Source organism: Gekko japonicus, unplaced genomic scaffold, assembly GCF_001447785.1.
Source record: "Gekko japonicus isolate JY-2015 unplaced genomic scaffold, Gekko_japonicus_V1.1 scaffold49, whole genome shotgun sequence".
Taxonomy (NCBI): Eukaryota; Metazoa; Chordata; class Lepidosauria; order Squamata; family Gekkonidae; genus Gekko; species Gekko japonicus.
In genome coordinates, this window is record NW_015173674.1 from 1,378,232 (window position 1) to 1,398,209 (window position 19,978).

At 46.2% G+C, this 19,978-nt stretch overlaps 1 protein-coding gene across 1 annotated transcript in view; it reads right to left on the minus strand.

The window, feature by feature from the left end:
- Nucleotides 1-19,493, minus strand: part of SLC29A3 (solute carrier family 29 (equilibrative nucleoside transporter), member 3) — a 33,758-nt gene extending 14,265 nt beyond the window's left edge. Inside the window, exons 1-2 of the mRNA XM_015422892.1 lie at nt 19,417-19,493; nt 17,169-17,470 (exon numbers count right to left, since the gene is read on the minus strand). Of these exons, the coding sequence (XP_015278378.1) occupies nt 17,169-17,470; nt 19,417 (303 nt within the window). The 5' untranslated portion in view covers nt 19,418-19,493. The remainder of the gene's footprint in view (nt 1-17,168; nt 17,471-19,416) is intronic.
- Nucleotides 19,494-19,978: the final 485 nt, after the last annotated feature.

The following is a 19,978-nucleotide window of genomic DNA, read 5'->3' on the forward strand; positions in this document are numbered from 1 at the left end:
CCCAAGCCGCGCGGGCCTCCTTTTGCAGCCAGGTGGGGAGCGCCGAGTTCCGGGCGGGGGGGAACGCTCCAAGCCGCGCGGGCCTCCTTTTGCAGCCGGGGGGGCGGGGGGGGAAGGAGACAGCGAAACCGGCAGGATGGGGGGGGAAAGCTCACCTGCTCCTGCTTCCTCCTCCGTCTGCTGATTGCAGAGCTCCCCCGCCCCCGCCCCCCGCGGGTTTTGCGGGTCTCCTCTCTTGTTATATATAAAGGAGAGATTATAAACCTTCCCCATAGTTATGAAGTGTTCTAAAGGTAGCAATTATATAGGTTTTGGGTTCACCTCTGTGAGGTAAGCTTTGTGGTGCACATGAAAAAAATGGAGGTCACTGAGACAGGAATGCTATTTTAACAATAAAGATGATTTATTTATTTACAAGTAGGTTTCAAGGAACAGACCATCAGCACTGGTCTCCAGACAGATAAAAGAGAAATCTGGCTGAGGCACATTAATTTAAAAAGTAGTTTCAATGTTAATACTTTCCAGCATGAACAGGCTTTTACCGACTGGCCACTTGGTTGGATCCTGACACATACACAGTATTCCACCCACACCAGCCTGCCCTTTCCCAAGAGTCACCCTAAATGGTCCAAGGTCCAGTCATCACCAGAGACAGGCCTAACAATCGGGTACTCTATTCTCTGTCAGAGGTAGAGCTAAACTACTCTGCCACACCACCAAGCAGAGCTACTCTTCACTCTGTCTGCTCTTTTGCTGAGCCAGACCTGAGCTCTGCTCTCTCCCTGAGGCAGAACTCAACTGACTTCCTGCTGTGTTTTCCCTCCACCCAATTCTAGGGCCCCCCCCCCCACTTCTCACAGGAGACTGGATAATGGAGTAGCACTCCCACAGGCTTAAGTGAATGGCTGATTTTCCCCTTCAGGAGTGGGACACCTTTCTGTCCATCACAGGCCTTCTTGTTAGTTCTGATGAAACACAGCAAAAACATGAGTGGAGGAAGAAAAGGGACTCTTTTTTTTAATTTTAATTCCCTTCATTTTCAAGAATTGCACTACAGGCCAAGACACCCAACGTGATGCCTGGATGCGTTAAACTACTGTACCTGATTTCAGAAGGGGCAGAAATATCCTCCAAGTTCTGAAGCAGGATTGTAAATTGGCACTTACCTGTTTGCAAGATCTCAGTCCCAGGGTTTCATTATGACATACTATGCTCAAAGCTGTACATATGCCACAATTCCATGGAGAACCGGGGGGGCGGGGGGGGGTCTTCCACTTCCCTGAGAATCTCAGCTTTCAATTTTTTAAAGCAAGTGTCTCATCTGAATGTGCTTGAAACATGTGCTTGAAACGGCAGGCAATGCCTCATGCTATCCCATAAACATATTTACTATTCTGCTTGCATGCACGAATGGCACACCTAGAGGTTCTCCTATATACAGTGCAATCCTAAACAGAGTTATTCCTAACTCTGTTTAGCATTGCACTGTTTGTTATGTGGAAGTCAATTAGAAAAGAGTTGGTTCTCTTCCCTTTTCAGCCTTAACTGTGCTCAAATTATTTACATGGGCATGTGGGGGTTCAGGAAGGCCAATAACCAGTCACGGGTCTATTTTCAGGAAATGACACAGATGCCTTGCAAATCATGCCAGTCTTCTATTTGTCATTGCTTAACCTTCTCAGACTTCCCTTATCGCTACATCTAATAGTAAACCTGACTACAAATTAACCCAAAGAAAGGGGCCAACTCTAACCTCAGAACAGTCTCCTGAGGACTGAATATGCGTCAGGAGCATAGAATGTTGAGAGCCAGTTAAAAGGGGTGGGGATAGGGTGGTCCCCCCACCAGGTGTGGCCTGGAGATCTCCTGGAATTACAACTGATCTCCAGGTGACAGAGATCAGTTCCCGTGGAGAAAATGGCTGTTTTGAAGAATGGACTATGTGGTATTTATACCACGCTAAAGTATCTTCCTCTGCCCCAAACCCACCCTCCTAGGCTCCACCCCCAAATGTCCAGGAATCTCCCAACCCAGAGTTGGCGACCCTATGTGAGGGGAGGAGAAATCAGTCTGTTCTAATCTCTAGGCACTTCCAGAGTACAGGAGGGGGAGATTTGACCATGGGCAGGTGAGATTTCCAAATCGTTTCCCCTCTTCCACAATTCCTTAAGGGCCCCCAACTTGTTTTGCATATAAAAATACTGTAGTACAGAATGCCCCTCCATAGTTTCTCATAGGAGGGCAGACAGCTCATCATGGTGACGTGAGCTTCTGTGTACAGAACTGGTTCTGGGAAATTCAAAAGATGCCAAGCTAATTGAGCCGAATCACAAAAACCCTTCCTTTTTTTCTACTGCATCAGACCAATAAGCCTTCTAAGTCATTAATGACAGGGTTATATTGGAGGGGACGACCCCACAGGAACGACACTTTCTCTAGTAAGAGACAACAGTCTCTGTATACAGGGGTAACATTTATTATTTATTTATTTCTCAAATTTCTACCCTGCCCTCCCAGCCAAGGGCGGCTTACATAAAATCAGTGTATATTTTCAATAAAACCATAAAAACATTTAAAACAGATGCTTAACATTTCTATTTTTTCTTCTTCCAAATGGCAAAAATTACCCACCAGCTTCAGTCAGAAACCCTGCCCGGTGCTGCCAAGATGCTTTTGCAAAGTAGCTTTTTATTCAGCTTAAGCTCGGCAGCAGAAGCAGCTGGGCTCCTGCTGGGCTAAAAAAGCAGTTCAGGCCCTGGGTGACGGAGCGAGGCACTGGAGCGTTACCTGGATCACAGGGCATGAAATTAGCAGCAGCAAGCACGTTGGAGCCAAGAATAGCTGGCAAGTGTGAGCTCATCTTCAGATAGCCGAGACCCCCATCTAGGCTATGTCTACACTGGCCCCCTGGACTCTCCTGCTCCCACCGTGGACCCGAGCAGGAACCGGCTCCAAAAGAAAGATTGAATGCCAGAGATTTTGACAGTGGAGAAAATGCCAGCCACTTAAGAGCTGTTCTTTGGCCCAGACAGATTCTGAAATGGAATTTTCTTACTGTTAGCAGTTTCAAGGAGGTGATTATGGTCACGGGCAGGTTCATTTGCAATCTTTTATCCTAAAAAGAATCCAGATTGGTACCCTAAATTCTATGACCTGCACAGCTTTTGCTTATTTTGCATAATTTTCCTGCTAGGGATGGAGAAGGGCAGAGTATGCTGAGCCAAGGAGCCCTGCTCCTGAATCCTCCTAGAAATCCATATCCAGATTTTGCTCAAGTAACACACAAGCTTCCTAGCCAAACTTTGTGATGATGGTGGACTGGAAAGTTGCTCTTTATTTTCCTGTGAGGCAGGCAAGAAGGACAAGTACAAGTGCACGTGTGCAGCAATCCTCACTCCCTTCCTGCACCCCCCCCATCAGGCGCACAGTGCTACTCTGAACAACTGACGGTCCACAGGAGACACGTAGGCATGCCTTCCGGGCCCGTCTCTTCCCTCCGCCAACCACCACATTCCATCCAACACTACCAGCACCAAGATCTCCTAGGCTGCCACCCAGCAACTGATGGGCAAGGAGACTGTCTGGCCCTACAGACTCAGCCAGTGACACAAGTAACCCTGCCTTCAGCTCCTCCTTCTGCATTGTCCCCTCCTATGCGGCAGACCTGAAGCCAGCCAAGCTGCTAAACGTGGAGCTTCCCTTCTCCTCGCATCAGGATTGGTGAATCCCGTGCCTGCAACTGGCTATGCACACCTGTGCAAAGCTGCTTCTTGCACTCCACGTTCAAACCTCGAGTGTGCAAATCAGCAAGGCAAAAAGGAACCTGAGGGGGAAGAGAAGGGCTCCAGTGTCCTTCCCCACAGTTTGCCGACCACCGCTCTAGCCCAATATGCTGGCTGAAGGGGCAGGGAGGGGTAATAATGGTCTGCTGGGCAAGTATTAGTTGTGTGGTTTGGGAAGAGTACATGCTCTGAATCTCCCATCTAAGCCCAGATTAACACATGCGGATGTTGCCAAACGTTCACGGCTGGCCGGTATAAGAGGAGGTCCAATTTCCATCTCATTCACTGGTCAAACCTTTAACATCTCTGAGCCTATTTACAGAACTGCAGCCTCCACACCATTTCTTTCTGGTCATTTATTATTAGGAAGAACCTCTGACTGCACTGCACCCTAAGAAACCACCAAATGGAAGGAACTATAATTAAATAGTACACTGCAGGGGCTCTCTCTGTGTTACAGAGATTGGTTCCAATCAGTGCTCCATTACAAGTGAGAGAGAGGAAGAGGGAGATGCCCGGGCTCAGATCTGCCTGGAAATGCCACCCTCTGATCTGGAAGTCACCCTCCATTATACCTGGCATGTGTGTACCCTCTGTAGTTACTTAGTGCTGAGGGAAAGGCACCCTGCACTTGCTCAGTGGCCCTTTTGTCTATTAAAATAATCAGGGTGGCATTGAGAGCATATGTCGGGGCTGAATCTTGGCACAAAGTAAGCCCTAGTTCTAGTCCTCAGTGATCAAGAACGGCTTATTCGTGGCACCAAAGAATCCAGGCTGCTGGGCTAATACACACACACACTCACTCACCCCTGTGACTTTGCCAGACCATTAGTGCGAGTCTGAGTATCCCGAAATAGTAGGTCAGGCCTCATCAGCAGGCTGCCAGGCTCTTGCTGTGCAATCAACTTGGCAAGTTGGACATATATGCGCATCAGGCCACTTTGCCTGGCATTTCATTTCACTGGAGTGTATCCGGTAAAGACGGTGGTATTATTAAAATTCCAGAGGAACAGCTATGGGACTGTGCCCTTTTTTTGGGTTTAAGTGCTGGAAAAATATTTAAAACCTCTGATTTCTATTGTTTCTTGAAAGGAACAAACGATGTTCCCTGGTCTAAAGACAACAACTTGCACAAGTACTGAAGGGGAACGATGGGCAGAGAGTCAAGGAAAGGCAGGCTTCCATATCGGAAAAGTTCACAGTGAAGTCTAAATGCTTTTGCCCGGTCCATTTAATGAGCATAAGCAAAACCAGACTGAAATGTCTATTACAGCTTTTATTAATTTTTTTTTAAAATATACCCCACCTTCCTACAAGGAGCTCAAGGCCAGGAGGGTGCACATGGTTTCCCCCTCGATATTTTATCTTCACAACCTTGTAAGGTAGGTTAGGCTGAACAAGTGGTCCCAGGTCACCAAATATGCCTCCGTGTGGTGGGGTGGTTGTGTTGGAGGAGGAAAGTGCCGTCAAATCACAGCTGACTTATGGCAATCCCGTAGGGTTTTCAAGGCAAGAGACATTCAGAGGCGGTTTGCCATTGCCTGCCTACATATATTCCTTGGAGGTCTCCCATCCAAATATTGGCCAGGGCTGACCCTGCCAAAGTAACATAAATTCTGCACAAAGAAAAGTTCTGAAACCCATGTAAGTTTTGCAAATGACGCAAATTTGCATAGGTTTGTTCTTTATTATAATTTATCCTGCTTTTTGTAGACTTAGCACAAGAAGGAAAAGAGGCACAAGAAGGTAAAGAGGCACATGCTCTATCTATAATTAGGTCTTTGTGATTTTTCCTAGATGATTCTCACTCACACTTCATGCCTACCATTGCAGCCATAGGGGTCCTTCAAAAAAAAAAAAAGGAGGGGGGAACTGTATTTCTAGACCCTGTGTCCAATGTCAAACTCCATGGATTTTGACATGTGTGACATGGTTCAGCCTCCATAGCCTTGGAGGAGGAGGAAGAAGGAGAAGAAGAGCTGGGTCTATACCCCGCCCTTCACTCATAGTCTCAGCGGCTTACAATCTCCTTCCCTTCCTCTCCCTCAACAGACACCCCATGAGGTAGGTCGGGTTGAGATAGTTCTGAGAGAACTGCTCTTGAGAGAACAGCTCTGAAGGAACTGTGACTGACCCAAGGTCACCCAGCTGGCTGCATGTGGAGAAGTGGGGAATCAAACCCAGTTCTCCAGATTAGAGTCCGCTGCTCTTAACCACCACTACAAAAGTTAAACATCTGTGATGATTCTCGCAGAAGTTGTCATTCTACAAACACACGCACAACTAGTGCTCCAGGTACTCTTGTGGTGCGAGCCCGCCACTGTCTGACTGAGTGCGCTGGCCCTGAGTCAACTAAAGCTGCTCACTCAGAATGTCGGAGGGCAGGGGAAGAGAGGGAGGGGCTGTGCAGGTGCTGACGCTGCTGTCCATGTTCAGTGGATAAACCACTTAATTTTTTCAGGTCTAGCAAGCCAGCACTTTCCATAAGCAATAAAACTCACTTAGTGATTTCCTTAGCCCATATTCCCCCTCCCTGCCCCATCTCAGCCCCCTCAATGTCCTTGTTTAAATTAGAACATCTTGCAGCCTGGCTGGATTATCTAAACCTGAGGGAAAAGGGTTCCCACATGTAATTTAGCAGTAACACTGCAACCACGCGACACTGCCTATTTCCTTTTTGCATAAGACCAACCATAACCTCCCACACACAAACAAGTCTCAATCACCGAAACACCCCCCCCAACTCATTTGGGGGGCATTACAAAAACCAACAACCCAGTTTCACTACCTTCCCTAGGTTGTTTTGCCCAAGTAGCAGCCTCTTAAGGGTCTGGGGACAAGGGAAGAATAAATACTTTATGCCTGTTAACCTTGCAAACAGGATTATTAGAATTACAAGCCCACCTCCTCATGCAGATTCATATCTAGCTGTTCCTGGCTCAAAAGGAAGAAGAGAAGGAGTTCAGTAAGGGTCTCCCTGCCTGGTTAGCCTAGAAGAAATTCTCATCTGCCATAGGTAAGAAGGCAATTGGCTTTTAACAAGCCTGTTGTTGTTGTTCAGTCGCACAGTCGAGTCCGACTCTTCGCGACCCCATGGACCAGATCACGCCAGGTCTTCCGCCGTCCTCTGAAGTTTGCTCAACTTCATGTTCGTTGCATCTCTGACACTGTCTAACCATCTCATCCTTTGCCGTCCCCATCTTCTTTGACCTTCAATCTTTCCCAGCATCAGGGTCTTCTCCAGTGAGTAGCCAGATCCTAGCCACTCTTACTGAGAAGCAGCTTCTACCTATTTCAATGCAACTTGATTGCAAGTAAACAGATTTAAGACTGTTGTCCAAAATCTTATGTATTTTGAATTTTCCAGGCTCAATTTGAGATCTTTGAAACTAGAGAGTCTTTAAGTGCCCAAGAGCCCAGTAGCACCTTGAAGACTAACCAAATATGTGGCAGGGTATGAGCTTTCATGCTCTTTCACCGCATACCCTGCCATATATTTTCTTAGTCTTTAAGGTGTTAATGGACTCTTGCTCTTTTCTACTGCTACAGACCGACCAACAGGGCTACCCATCTTGATTTAAGTGCCCAAGTCTTCCTGCAGGTTACTTGGTGCAAGACCTAAACATCATGAGACCAGATGCCTGAAACCAAAGAATTGCCTGTTTTAGTTCACATTAATATTTGAAATTCAGCTTCCCCTTCCCTCAAATTACCACCCACTGCTCTCTTTGCCCTTTAGGCCTGTCAAGTCACAATGCTATATCGATAGTAGAAATAGCAACTGGTAGAATTTCCTTGTTCAGGTTCTAAGCTTAGTGCTGCAATGCCCCCTTGGCTCCCACCTCTTCCTGTCACATAGCTGCCAGATACTGAATCAGACCCTTGGGTCCATCAAGGTCCGTACCGTCTACTCAGGCTGGCAGCGGCTCTCCAGAGTCTCAGGCAGAGGTCCTTCTCATCCCCTACTTACTGTTGCTGTGAAGGACCCAATTGGCTCCGTAGTATTCTAAGGAGATAGTGGAAATGAAACCATTTCCTTAGCACATAAGGAAACCATTCCCTGAGACAGCCAGAAGAAAACCTGACCAAAGCCTCAATCCAACTCAGATTAGAGCTCACTTATGACAGGGACTGTCACAAGTACTTTCTCACCACCATCATCCCTGTGAAGCACAGTTTAGCAGGGCTGTGGTGATTGCACGGGAGAAACCTTTCCGTTTGGCCCACCACAAGGTCATTCTGGTGAATTCTCAGTGGCCCACACAGTGTAACTTGTTTGCAAAGAACTTAGAGGACAAAAGAGCTCACAGCTATTACAAGCAGGACCACACCTTGAGCACAACACTAATTCAGAGGATGTTTATGACACCATCTGGTCACTATTGCTTGGGTGAATTTCAGTTACTGTAACTTTAGGATGTGGGCAAAAGTATTTGGAATAGTTCATCTTACTAGATGCTTGCTCAACCCTGCTCTTCTTGGGTTATAACATCTGGCAGAGAGAATGGCTTGCTCGGTTTGGGCTGTCAAAATCTCCCTTTCCTATTGAAAAATGGTCACCAAAATTTAACACATTCTTATGGGCGTTAGAGAATATGACATAAGCTCCAAACTCAGTTTTCGGTGACCACAATTTCAACTGCATGGCAAATGCAGAAAATGAAGCATCTTATGTGACAGCAACAGTGAGATTCATGAAAACATAAAGTCCTTCTGTTACTGCAGATAAGTAAATTAGGACAACCTCAGTCGTATGACATATTGTTTCATTATCAAGGTGGTATGAGCTTGGGGCACAAATTTCCATATGGAGATGGCCAGCAGGGTTCTGAAGGATGCATTCAAACATCTGAGCTGTAATCATTGCCCATTGCAGAGATGGCTTTTAAAAAAGAGATGCCAAGTACCGACTGTGATCAGAAGCACTCTGGGGTTGCAATCTTATACATGCTTATGCAGGAGTAAGCTGCACTGAACACAGTGTGACTTACTTCTGAGTAGACATGCCTAAGATTGGGAGCAGGTAACCAGTCAAGGAAATACTATAAAACAAAAAGTTGGTACTTTTTTTTAAGCTGATGAGCAACAAATGAGGACAGGCTGTGGGGTTTTTTTTAAATACCTTTTATAAATATATTTGCAAGGTTAAACCCACATTTTTCTTACTGTGTCCCAGATGCTCTTTTGCAACCACACACACACACACACACACAGTTGTTTTATTCTCTGAGTATCAGGATACCTCTCTATAAGAAATGGAAGGGAAAAGCATGAATTAGGAGCTGGTTTGCTTTTGAGTCACCTTCTGAAAATCGATGGGCATCCTGAACCAAAGGATGCTTTAACAGTTTTATCTCTACAGAGCAGATACTTAAGAGGAATACCACCTCATTTAATATTTTTTTGCAAAAAACATCAACATTCCAACAGATAGGGCAGAGACACAAGATGCGAGTTCCTGGTGCAAAAACACATTTTGAGCCCTAGCTTGTGGGGGGGGGGGGGAGGAAGACTTGGAAGAAGAACAGGAAACACTAAGCATCTTTTGTGCATTCTCCCCCACTGCAAATCACCTCCTTCAATGCTGCCTGGCAGAAGAGTAGCCCAGACTTTCGACACCTGAGTGGACTGCAGAATATACAGCTCTGGCCTTAAAACTGCATGAAGAAAGAGGCTTGGAAAAGTAAAAAGAAGTTTTGCGCACAGTACGGACCCTACCAGTGTCAGGTCTTTCCCCAAAGGCATCAGAAACCGTCCGTCAGTGATCAAATGCTTCTCACCTAAAATATTACAACTTACACAGTATCGCCGGAGCTGTTATATTTGATGGCTCAGTACATTAATCCCTGCATATACTCCCACATCAGCTTGTTAAATCTGCACAGTGCTTTGGGATCCTTCAAGATGAAAGACAAATATCCCCAAGTTGCTATTATAACACACAGAGATTGATGGAGTGACCAGAGAGGATAAACAGCATTACTTGTTTGAATGAGTTGATGCTACAAGCGTGTTGGAGCACTAATAGTGATAGAGCGCCCAGGTAATTCCCCCCCCCCCCACAAGAAGTGTCGCCACAGGCAGCATCCAATCAATGTTACCAGGATGCAGTCTCCAAATCAGTTGAGGGTATGCTGGGGTTCCATCCTAAACAGCAGTTTAAAAAGCTGCTTTGCTTGTCCCTGAAATGAACCAAAATATGGGATTTTCTGGCACTGATTTACTAAAGCAAAAGCATTCATGCAACTGACGGATCAATTTCCAACGGGTATTTAAACCAATGTTAAGCTCAACTACAGGCATTCCCATCACTAAAATCAGGAGATAACTGTGAGTAGCTGTTTAGAACTACCTCCAGTCACATCTCTTAAGAATGATGGCACTACGTTGTTTACATGAGGTTTCCGAGCAGAGAAATTTTCTCTAATCTAAGGGCTTGCAGAAATGAAAGAAATCCTGCTTTTACTGTAAGGTGTTAATCAGCACACTGATATAGCAGATAAGGGGAAACCATGATCAGGAAGCCAACAATTCAAATATCAGTCGAGGCACAAACACCCTGGATGACCTTAGGCAATTCTTTGTCTCTATTATGTCCAAACCTGTCCTGATCTCATCAGATCTTGGAAGATAAGCCGGGTCAGCCCTGGTTAGCACTTGGATGGGAGACCACCAAGGAAGTCCAGGGTTGCGATGCAAAGGCAGGCAATGGAGCAAACCACCTCCGTTCATCTCTTGCCTTGGAAACCCCCCATGAGGGGGTCACCATAAATTGGGTGGGAATTGATGGCACATTCCACCACCTTTATGGGGAATAGCACAACTAGCATTTCAGGAATCCTGCAATAATTACTGATATATAGCTGCAGTTTTGGAGAACGTTCATTCATTAGGTTGCCATAAGTTGGAAGTGACTTGATGGCACTTAACACACACAGACTTGATGGCACTTAACGCAGTCTGACACCACATCAGACTTGGTTTTCAGCTAGATCTGGTTACTCATGACATATATGTAAGAACAAAGGAGAAGCCATGCTGGATCAGGCCAGTGGCCCATCCAGTACAACACTCTGTGTCACACAGCAGCCCAAACCTGGGTGTCATCAGGAAGTCCACCAGCAGGGCCAGAACTCCAAAAGCCCTCCCACTGTTGCCCCCCAAGCACCAAGAATACAGAGCATCACTGGCTCAGACATAATGTTTCATCTTAACTTAGCTTAACGTAGTTTAGTTCCATCTTAATTTAGCTTAACTAGCGTTAGAATCCAGGTTTGGGGAGGGGGACCTGAGCCTGAATTAAACCCTGTTTTAGAATGGGAGGGGCGGATACTAACTCTGATTTTAAGTAAATAGTTAGTCCAACGTCATACATCACAGACAACTGGAGGTAGTCTTAAACTAGGAATGCTTCATCATGCTCCATGCACATAAGCGAAGGGGAAGAGGAAGAGGTATACAACAAGCCAGTTCACACACATCCTGACTTATTGTCACCTTGATGCAATATCTAAATGCATCTTTTTAAAAGGATCTTGAGTATTTCATATTTACATGGAATTTTTATGACAGTTTTATTATTATTGAAGTTTTTAGTTCCAATTTTGCTGCTGCTGTTATTGCTATTGGCTACTCAACTGTTCTGAACCACCTTAAAATGTAATAAAGCACATGACACAAATGAAGCATGACTTAAGCCTCGTGGTTCAGGGGCATTTAAGGGGGGTAGTTAAATTAAAGTTAATTAAGTTAATTTGAATGCCTGTCTTTAATGGGGGAGGCTCCAAGCCTGTTTCTAGCCCTTCCTTTCAAGGGACAGGGCAGTGAGCACATCAGTTCCTAGGGAAAAAAATATCTCAGAGGGCATTTAAATGCCTTTTGAGTTCCCTTCCACAGGGCAAGAAAGAGTGGTACATGTTTCCCAAAGGCTCATGGGAATGCTTTTGAAAGACTCGCCATGACCTAGGTGGCATGCAGCAGGACTGGGCTAGCAGAAAGGGGGATTATTGGAGATGTATTGAAGGTGCCACTCTTGAGTGACCTTCTAAGCCAGGGGTGGCCAAACTGTGGCTCGGGAGCCACATGCAGCTCTTTCATACATATTGTGTGGCTCCCGGCAGGGCGGCTGGGGAAGCAAAGGGGAGGCATGTGTTCCCTTCACTTCCCCTCCCCAGGTAGGCTTGAGGTGGGGGCGAGCAGAGAAAGAAAGCAGCTATAAATGCATTCTCAAAGCACCCCCCCAGTCGGCTTGGAGAAGGCATTTGTCTCTTTAAATCCCTTCTTCAAGCCATCTATTTGCTTTCTTTCCACCTTTCTTTCTCTTTTTCTCTCTTTCTTCCTTCCTTCCTCCCCCTCCCCCATCTATTTGCTTTCTTTGTTTCTCTCTCTGTCTCTTTCCTTCCACCTCTTTTATTCTTTCATTCCACTTCTCTCTCATACACAAATAAATATAATTAGCAAACAAATAAATATTATTGGACAAATAAATATTATCAATATCTGTTTTTACCCCCTTTTGTTTTTATTTTTGGAAGTCTCATTTAATGTTAATAAAAACAAATTTTGCATATTTTTCAATAAAAACATGTGGGTAGTATTTGTTCATGTCTTGCGGCTCTCAAACATCTGACGTTTACTCTACGTGGCTCTCACGTTAAGCCAGTTTGGCCAGCTTTCTTGCCCTGTGGAAGGGAACTCAAAAGGCATTTAGATGCTCTCTGAGCTGTCCTTTCCCAGCTCCCATGACCCCCCCCCCAAATTCCACAGCAGGAGGGAGAGGGGAGCCTAAGGGAAGGCCATCTCGTAGACATATGTAAGCACCAGCATACAGACTTGTGTTCATTATACAAAGAAGCCAAAGACTCAGAGGAGGCAACAGGGCAGCCAACACCACCTCAGAAGGAGGCAGATGAGACATCTCCAGGACCCTCTCTTGATGTGCTGGAGGAGCCCCAAGACTCTGAGTCAGCCTGCTGTCAGGATCGACAGCAAAACAACGAAGTACACGCTTCCAGGAAGGTTTTACTTTTATTGAAAAGCTATAGATGCAGTAACATGAACACTGTTAGGAATGGTGGGTTACCTATGCGCATAATAGGATATAGGGCATTCGTATGCACCCCCCCACGTAGTACCCAATTAGATGGGTTCCCATGCGCGGGCATTTGGCAAAGAACTAACGGCTGCAGAAGCTGGGAAGGTAAGCAGCTTCCCATGGATTCTAGACACACCAACTCCTCCAGTGCGTTACAGCTAAGATGCAATTAAGTGCATGGGAAGGAATGCACAGCAATTAGAAACATACATCACACTCATGGCAGCATAGCTGACACCTGCTCACTCTGGGAAACAGCCCTGCCTTCTGATTCAGACTTGGACCATGAACCATCCACCCCAGAGCCTGCTGCTAAACCAGAGGTCTTTCCCCAATTGACCCCAAAGCCTTGCACTACCTCAGCCCCATTGCAGCACTTGTCGACGTACCTGGGTGCAGCACATTTAAATCCTGGTAGCCTGTTCCCGGATGGGAGGAACCTGCATCTCCCCCTCCTTGCAGTAGTCATGAAGCCCTCGTTTCACCCACAGCCTTCATGACAACAACCATCCATATTACAGCACGTTGACTCCTATACCTCAGCTAGGGTGGCCATTCCCCCGGTAGGGCCAGGGGATCCCCCTGATTTTGGGGGGCCCAATCTGCCATGGCCCAGCTGGCCACCCCTCCCCCCAAACCATAGAGTTTTGCCCAAAACCTAGAGCATCACCCCCAACATCGGAAATGTGATGACATCACTTCCAGAATTCAAGGAAGGATCAGGAATCCCCTCGCCAGCAGCCAGGAAGGACCTGGCAACCCGAACCTCAGCCTTGAGCAGGACAATCAGAACACCAAATGGATCAGGTTTCTGCAATCCACTTTTTAAAAAGAATTATGCAAGATGGCTACAAGAGCATTAGGCTGCTTAGAGAAAGTGAGGATTTTCAGCAGAGCTGCAAATCAAGTATGTTAATTTTATCCATGCTAGAATTTCAGAAACTAACACTTCAAACAGCATTAGCATCCAACACTGTACTCAAAAGGGGGAGAAATACATAATAAATGTTGCAGTTGCCCATCATGACAGACATGTTTATGCTCACACACAGATGTTATCAACTCTTTTACAGGAAAAAAATTTTTAAGAACCCGGGGGAAAAAGGGGGAAACCCACAAGGAAATAAGAAGAAAATGAGAGGCTGGACCCAGAGCAGGCTTTTTCCACCGCTGTGTTTGCATCAGAAAGCCTTGTCCATGAATCGAGACATGACAACTTTCTAATCTCGCCTGCCAAGACCAGAGGCTCACTGCTGCAGTAGGCAGCCGGTTCACACCTGCCAGTGCTTTGGAAAAAGCCATAAAGCATCTTAGACAGTTTGCAGAATTCCAAACAGGTGCAAGCTTGGAAAAGCTGGTCGGTCATTGGCATCCGTACAGTTCCACTCTCTCAACCACCTTTTGCATACCTGACTCATAAAAAGAGTGGCACAGAGCCCCAGGGAAGGTGCACACAGAAATCCATAAATGTTATCTTAGATCAAGAGCTGGCAATTAAATTTAGGGTGCCACTGGCCCCTCTCCTGAGCAGGCAGAGAATCTAGTGGAAGGAACAGTTGGCTGCTCTCTCTGCTGGTTTTTGAGGAAGGGAGAAACAGCAAGATACTCAGACTTCTTCCAAGTGCAGATTAAAATGTGATAAGACTCAACCCTTCCCTCAGTGATGAGACACTGATGGGGCATAAGCAAGGAAGCAAATTCTCCAGTGTGCAAGGCCTGAGCGATTTAGTGGTCAGCAGGGCCAAGTAAAAGGAGCTGCGGTGGCTCAAGTGGTTAAGACGCTGACCTGCAAGCTGTGGAAGGTCAGTAGTTCAGCAGTTCGAGACCCGAGTTGCTGCATGATGGAGTGAGCTCCCGTCTCTAGTTCCAGCTCCTGCCAACCTAGCAGTTCGAAAACAAGAAATTGCAAGTAGATAAATAGGTACCACTTCGGTGGGAAGGTAACAGCGTTCCGTCCGCCTTGGTGTTTAGTCATGCCGGCCACATGACCACGGAAACGTCTTCGGACAGCGCTGGCTCTTCGCCTTTGAAACGGAGATGAGCACCGCAACCCTAGAGTTGGACTCGACTGGCTTTTGAGCAAGGGAACCTTTATCTTTTAGGGCCAAGTAACACTGACAGAATTAGAACCAATTCTTATGACACCAGGCCAGAGTCCTTCCCACTGAACAACAGGCACTGAGTTAACTGGTCTCTCTGTATACCCTCGGGACGGTATAGCCATCAACATTTTATTCTCTCCTCTGGGGTCCCCTTCTGGAGGTGGAGTTTTTTTGTTTTTGTTTTACTTTCCTGGATATCGTTTTCCAAAAAGCAAGTCATCATCATTCAGCCTACAGTCTACCCTGTCTGAACTTTGTATTAATCCTCCCTATAGTGCTTTGCAATCTGATAGCTAGGCTGGTAAGCCTCTGTTAGCGTTTGATAGCACTTGTGAAAATTGGTTTTCCTAGGCAGCTGTAGCAACCATTCTGCGGGAACCAGTCCAGCAGCAACTGCTCGAAAAACAAAAATGTGAGAGTACCAGAGGAAAGTAGAGTGGGAGGAAGAAAACAGGGGGCCAGGCAACCTGTTTGTCATTGAAGATTATACAAGAAATATACCACAAGTCCCCAAAACACAGCTAGCTAAGCTTATGTTAGTTATTCTTCAAGAGGAAATGGAATAACTAACTCTATGTTAGTTATTCTTCAAGAGGAAATGGAATCCACATCAGGAAAAGTGAAGGGTTTTTTTTTAAGAGAAGATGATTCATCACGAGAATCAGAAACCTGTCTGACGGTTCTGCAGTCCAAATGATTCACCCCCACCCAGGCCACATCATATGCTGCTCCTCTCTGGCTCATGTGATCCCAGGGCAGTCCCTACCTCCTACTGCTGGCCAAGCCCTGTGAGGGCAGCCTTTTGTTAAGCTCGTCCTCAAGCCTTTGTACCCAAATGATGATTTCTACATTTGCTGAACACAGCACAGGACACTGACATGACCACTTACTTTTAGGTTCTGAGCTGAGCTCAGAGTCTGTAACTACTATCAGTTGTGTACTTTTCATAAGCATGACATATCCCAGACTCAAGATGAAATGTTGCGATTGGTGTGGAGCTCTTATTTGACATGGGTATTGATTTAAATAGCAGTTACAATAATACAGCTGGAGAGTTGTCTTGCTACGTCCATGGCAACAGTAGTCCCCATATGTCTATGAGATTAATAGCATCAGAAGCAGGCAGCATGCAATTTCAAAAGCTCTATGCTTGTTGCTGTCACATACAGCAAAGTCTCTTCTATCTAGTCTCTTTATTTCATACATGTGACTTTTGGCTCCTACTCTTTATTCCTGTATGAATTAGGATTCCTAAACATGGCAGGTGAGCATAACAATGTCTAGGAGACAGCAAAAATTTTAAGGCAACATCTTGACACTGGCCTGGATTTTTTTTATTTTAAATGCCTAAATGCCAGCATTACATTTGTAGGATTCTTGAGCAACCAGACACACAGGGTATTTCCTACCTGCTCCCATTAGTTCAGACAAACTTTGTGCCTGTCTGAGTTGTCTGGATACAGAGGCCTTAAGACAAATTCTGGACTACAAGGTAAACTTAGTTAATGCACACAAGACCCTCCCCATAAGCATTTTTGCAAGTGAAAAAGAAAGCTGACAAGAATTCTCTTTTTGCGATGTGCTTGAAAAAATAAATGGAGGAGCTTTTACAGAACAAGAAGCTGGCCTCCTAGGAGAGGTTAGGACTGGGAGAGGGGTCACGGCTTTTGCATGCAAAAGGTCCCAAGTTCAATCCCCAGCATCTCCAGTTAAAAGGATCAAGTAGGAGGTGATGTGACAACTGCTGCCAGTCTGAGTAGGCAATACTGACCTTGACAGGCCAAAGACTTTACCAGCCAAGAGTTACATTTCACGCTGCTAAGTACTTCTAAACATTGTGGAAGGAGAACTGTTTTTCAGTGGCATTCCCATGGCAAGCAAAATGCACGCCGTAGCTTTTTTGTGGAAAACCTATGGCAGAAAAAATCCTGACAAAGCATGACTACATTTAAAAAATGGAAATGAGGGGGAAAATAGGATTATAGTGAGACTGACATGTCATCCATAACTACAGGTGTTGCTACTGCTATTTGGTAAACACTGAATACTCAGCATCAACACTGCATGTTAAGGCTAGCTCATGTGCCTCTCTAATTGTAATAAACACAACAGCAGATCCATATATTAAACCCATGGCACGGGAAGTGTCATTCACACAGCAATGTTAAAACATGAACGTGTTGCACTTACACGGATATCTGAGGGTCTCTGCTCTGCAGGAGAAAGCTCTTCTGAGCAGTTCTGAAGTTTATACATCCAGTAATGCTTCGCAGTCATGATGAAGTTCAAAGGCAAAAGTGAGCCCGTCCCCAGAAGGAAGAAAATAATATAGGTGCCATTAAGGTGGTCCTTAGGCGTGTACGAAGTGGGTCTGTTCTGCACTGGCTCCTCAAGGAGTGGGTCCTCTTCTTGGACCATGGCGTCTGCTGGCTTGTACAAGGAATTAACACTCTCGAGGTAGTCATTTTCGTCCTCCTCCAAATCGACAGCCACTTTGGGGAGAAATTCAAAACACCTATGTGAAACCTACATATTACAGAATGTGCCATTCTCAGAATACATTCTTACAAATCCTTTTCTACTGAAGAATTCTGGAAACGACATCATAATCACTGCAGAGACTGGAGTCTCAAGGCATCTTGAGGGTTTTATGCCAGCGTAAGATTTTTGTGGGCTGATCCACAAAATTTTACCCTGGAACAAAACCTTGTTAAGTCTTTAAGGTGCCTCAAGACTCCTGTTTATTTTTGCTGCAACTGACTGACTCGGCTATCATTCTGGAATTGTTGTAAGGACTGGGACTCTGCCGTGGAATTTTGCATCTGAAAGGAGAATGAGTTAGCTGTGAGCCAGATATTTTTTTCCATTTAAATCTCACTTCGATTGCTGGAGGCCTTATACCTCCCTTTAGCACTCCTTCCTCCATCTGCACTAGGGGAATAACACCACTGTCATCCCTTATAGAACACTGTAAAGATGATCAGTTGAAATATGCTATACTTACTATCTTATATATGTGCTATTATTATTATATTACTATTAAAAGGGTAACCCAGCAGTTAGTCATTTGAAGCTGAAGCAACAGTTCCAAGAACTCCATGGAAGCTAGTATTAAAGAACAGAGTCCTATAATGAAAGTAATTTCTATGAAAACTAGTATTAAAGAACAGAGAGTCCTATAATCCAAGTAATTTCTTCAGTCTTCTGCAACGGAAAAGTTAACTAGAAGGTCCTCAGAAACACTGTGTACATTTTCAGAAGGGTCTGCAAAAATGTTCTTATTAAACATTAAATATTAAAAAATATTCCAAGAATGTATAACATGGTTTTATTGGAAGAATTTGTGATTGCTGACCTTTTTAACCAAAGAATGCAGGTGGGGGGGAGGAAGTCTTGATCTATAGATAAAAGATTGCAAGGAAATACAGGATAGATAACTACATCCCATACCAGCGACCTCCGAATTAAAAAGCTGACACATTAATGCAATCATGTTTTTAAACTGCCAGTAGGTGTCATCCATTCTTCCAAATTCCAGCACCCACAACAGCAGCAGATTATTGACTAGGAGAAGAAAGATTCCCTGTATCCTCTGTGCAGCCCAAGCCAAGTTTGCCTGTGGTTTCTTTTGTGTGGGTTGAGGGGCACATCTCTGTCAATCCACAGTGACAATATAAGAGCTTTTATGGGGCTAACCAATAGCTCAGAAAGATGTGTGAGCTTCTCAAAGCTGCTCTTCAGGAAAGATTAAAATCGGAAGCACTTCAGACAAAGTGGGCAATGCTTTATGCTGATTGTTTGATTTAAAGGGAAGGCAAGAACGACTCCTTTCCTTAGTCTCGCACAGGTCAGAAGTCCGGACACGTCTCTTATTTTCAAGAGGAATGGGAGTTCACAGAAGGACTCTCCCCCTAAGTACAAACCTAGTTTCAGCTGCAAACACGTCAATTCAGGAGGCAGCTGAACTTTTCTAAGTTAAAGTGGGCAATAAAAAAGGAGACACGAGAAGGCAAGAATTCCCAAGAGGAAGCTTCTCCTACAGACCCAGGGCATAAATATCCTGAAAAGCTTGCCAGAGCCATCTCTCCCCTGTCGTGAATGAGGCAGGAGCGATGCTGAAGTCCTTAAAAGAGAGAAGCGCCGGCCCTGGCCTCGAATACCCCCAGAGCCCACGGGGCTGGCAGCGGTTGCTCTGGGACACAGATATGCACTCTGCTCATGCTCTGGGGCTCCCTCTGAGGGCGAACTCTGGCTTCGGCGACACGACAGGCGTCGAGAGTGGCGGGACCGGAGAAAGAGAGAGGGGGGAAGGAAGGCGGGACCCAGAGAGCGAAGCCAAACAAAGGAGCGAGTCGGGTTCCCACGCCAGTCAATGGCGGGCGGCTCGCCGGCAGGAAGCGCGAAGGGAGCCCTGCCTGAGCCCGAAGAAGGCACTTACTGTCGCCGGCCCCGCTCGCCTCCCCATCCACTCAGAGCCCCGGCTCGCTCACTACCGACCCGGGCCTTCGTGGCCTCTCCCGCCCCGGCCCTCCTGAGGCCGCGCCCACCGCTCGCCCCGCCCCGAGAGCGCAGCGCCGCCCTCCGAGCCCGCTCGGGCCCTCGTTCGGGTTGTGACGCGCCGGCTCCACTCCAGAGGAGGCCACGGACGCCGGCTTTCCCCCCCCCCTCCCTGCATGTGAGCCGCTCTAATCTCCCCGGTGGTCTCCGGGCCTGCGCTTTGGAACAGGCTTCCTTCAAATCTCCTCCGCTCGCGCGTGGGATTCCAGGAGCCGCCGCGCTGGCACGTCAGTCGGTGGCTGTGCAAGCCTAGCCCGTCTCTTCACCGATCATCACAATCATTAAAAGCCACCAGCAGCACCTTCTCTTGGGGCTTCTCTGTCCAATTCTGGGGTACATGGCATGTCCTTTCACACAACCACCTCCTACCTTCTTCTAGTGCAAGCGGTGTATTGCCGCCTCTCGGAGTTCCTTGCTGTTTTAATGCAGTGCAGGATGTTAAT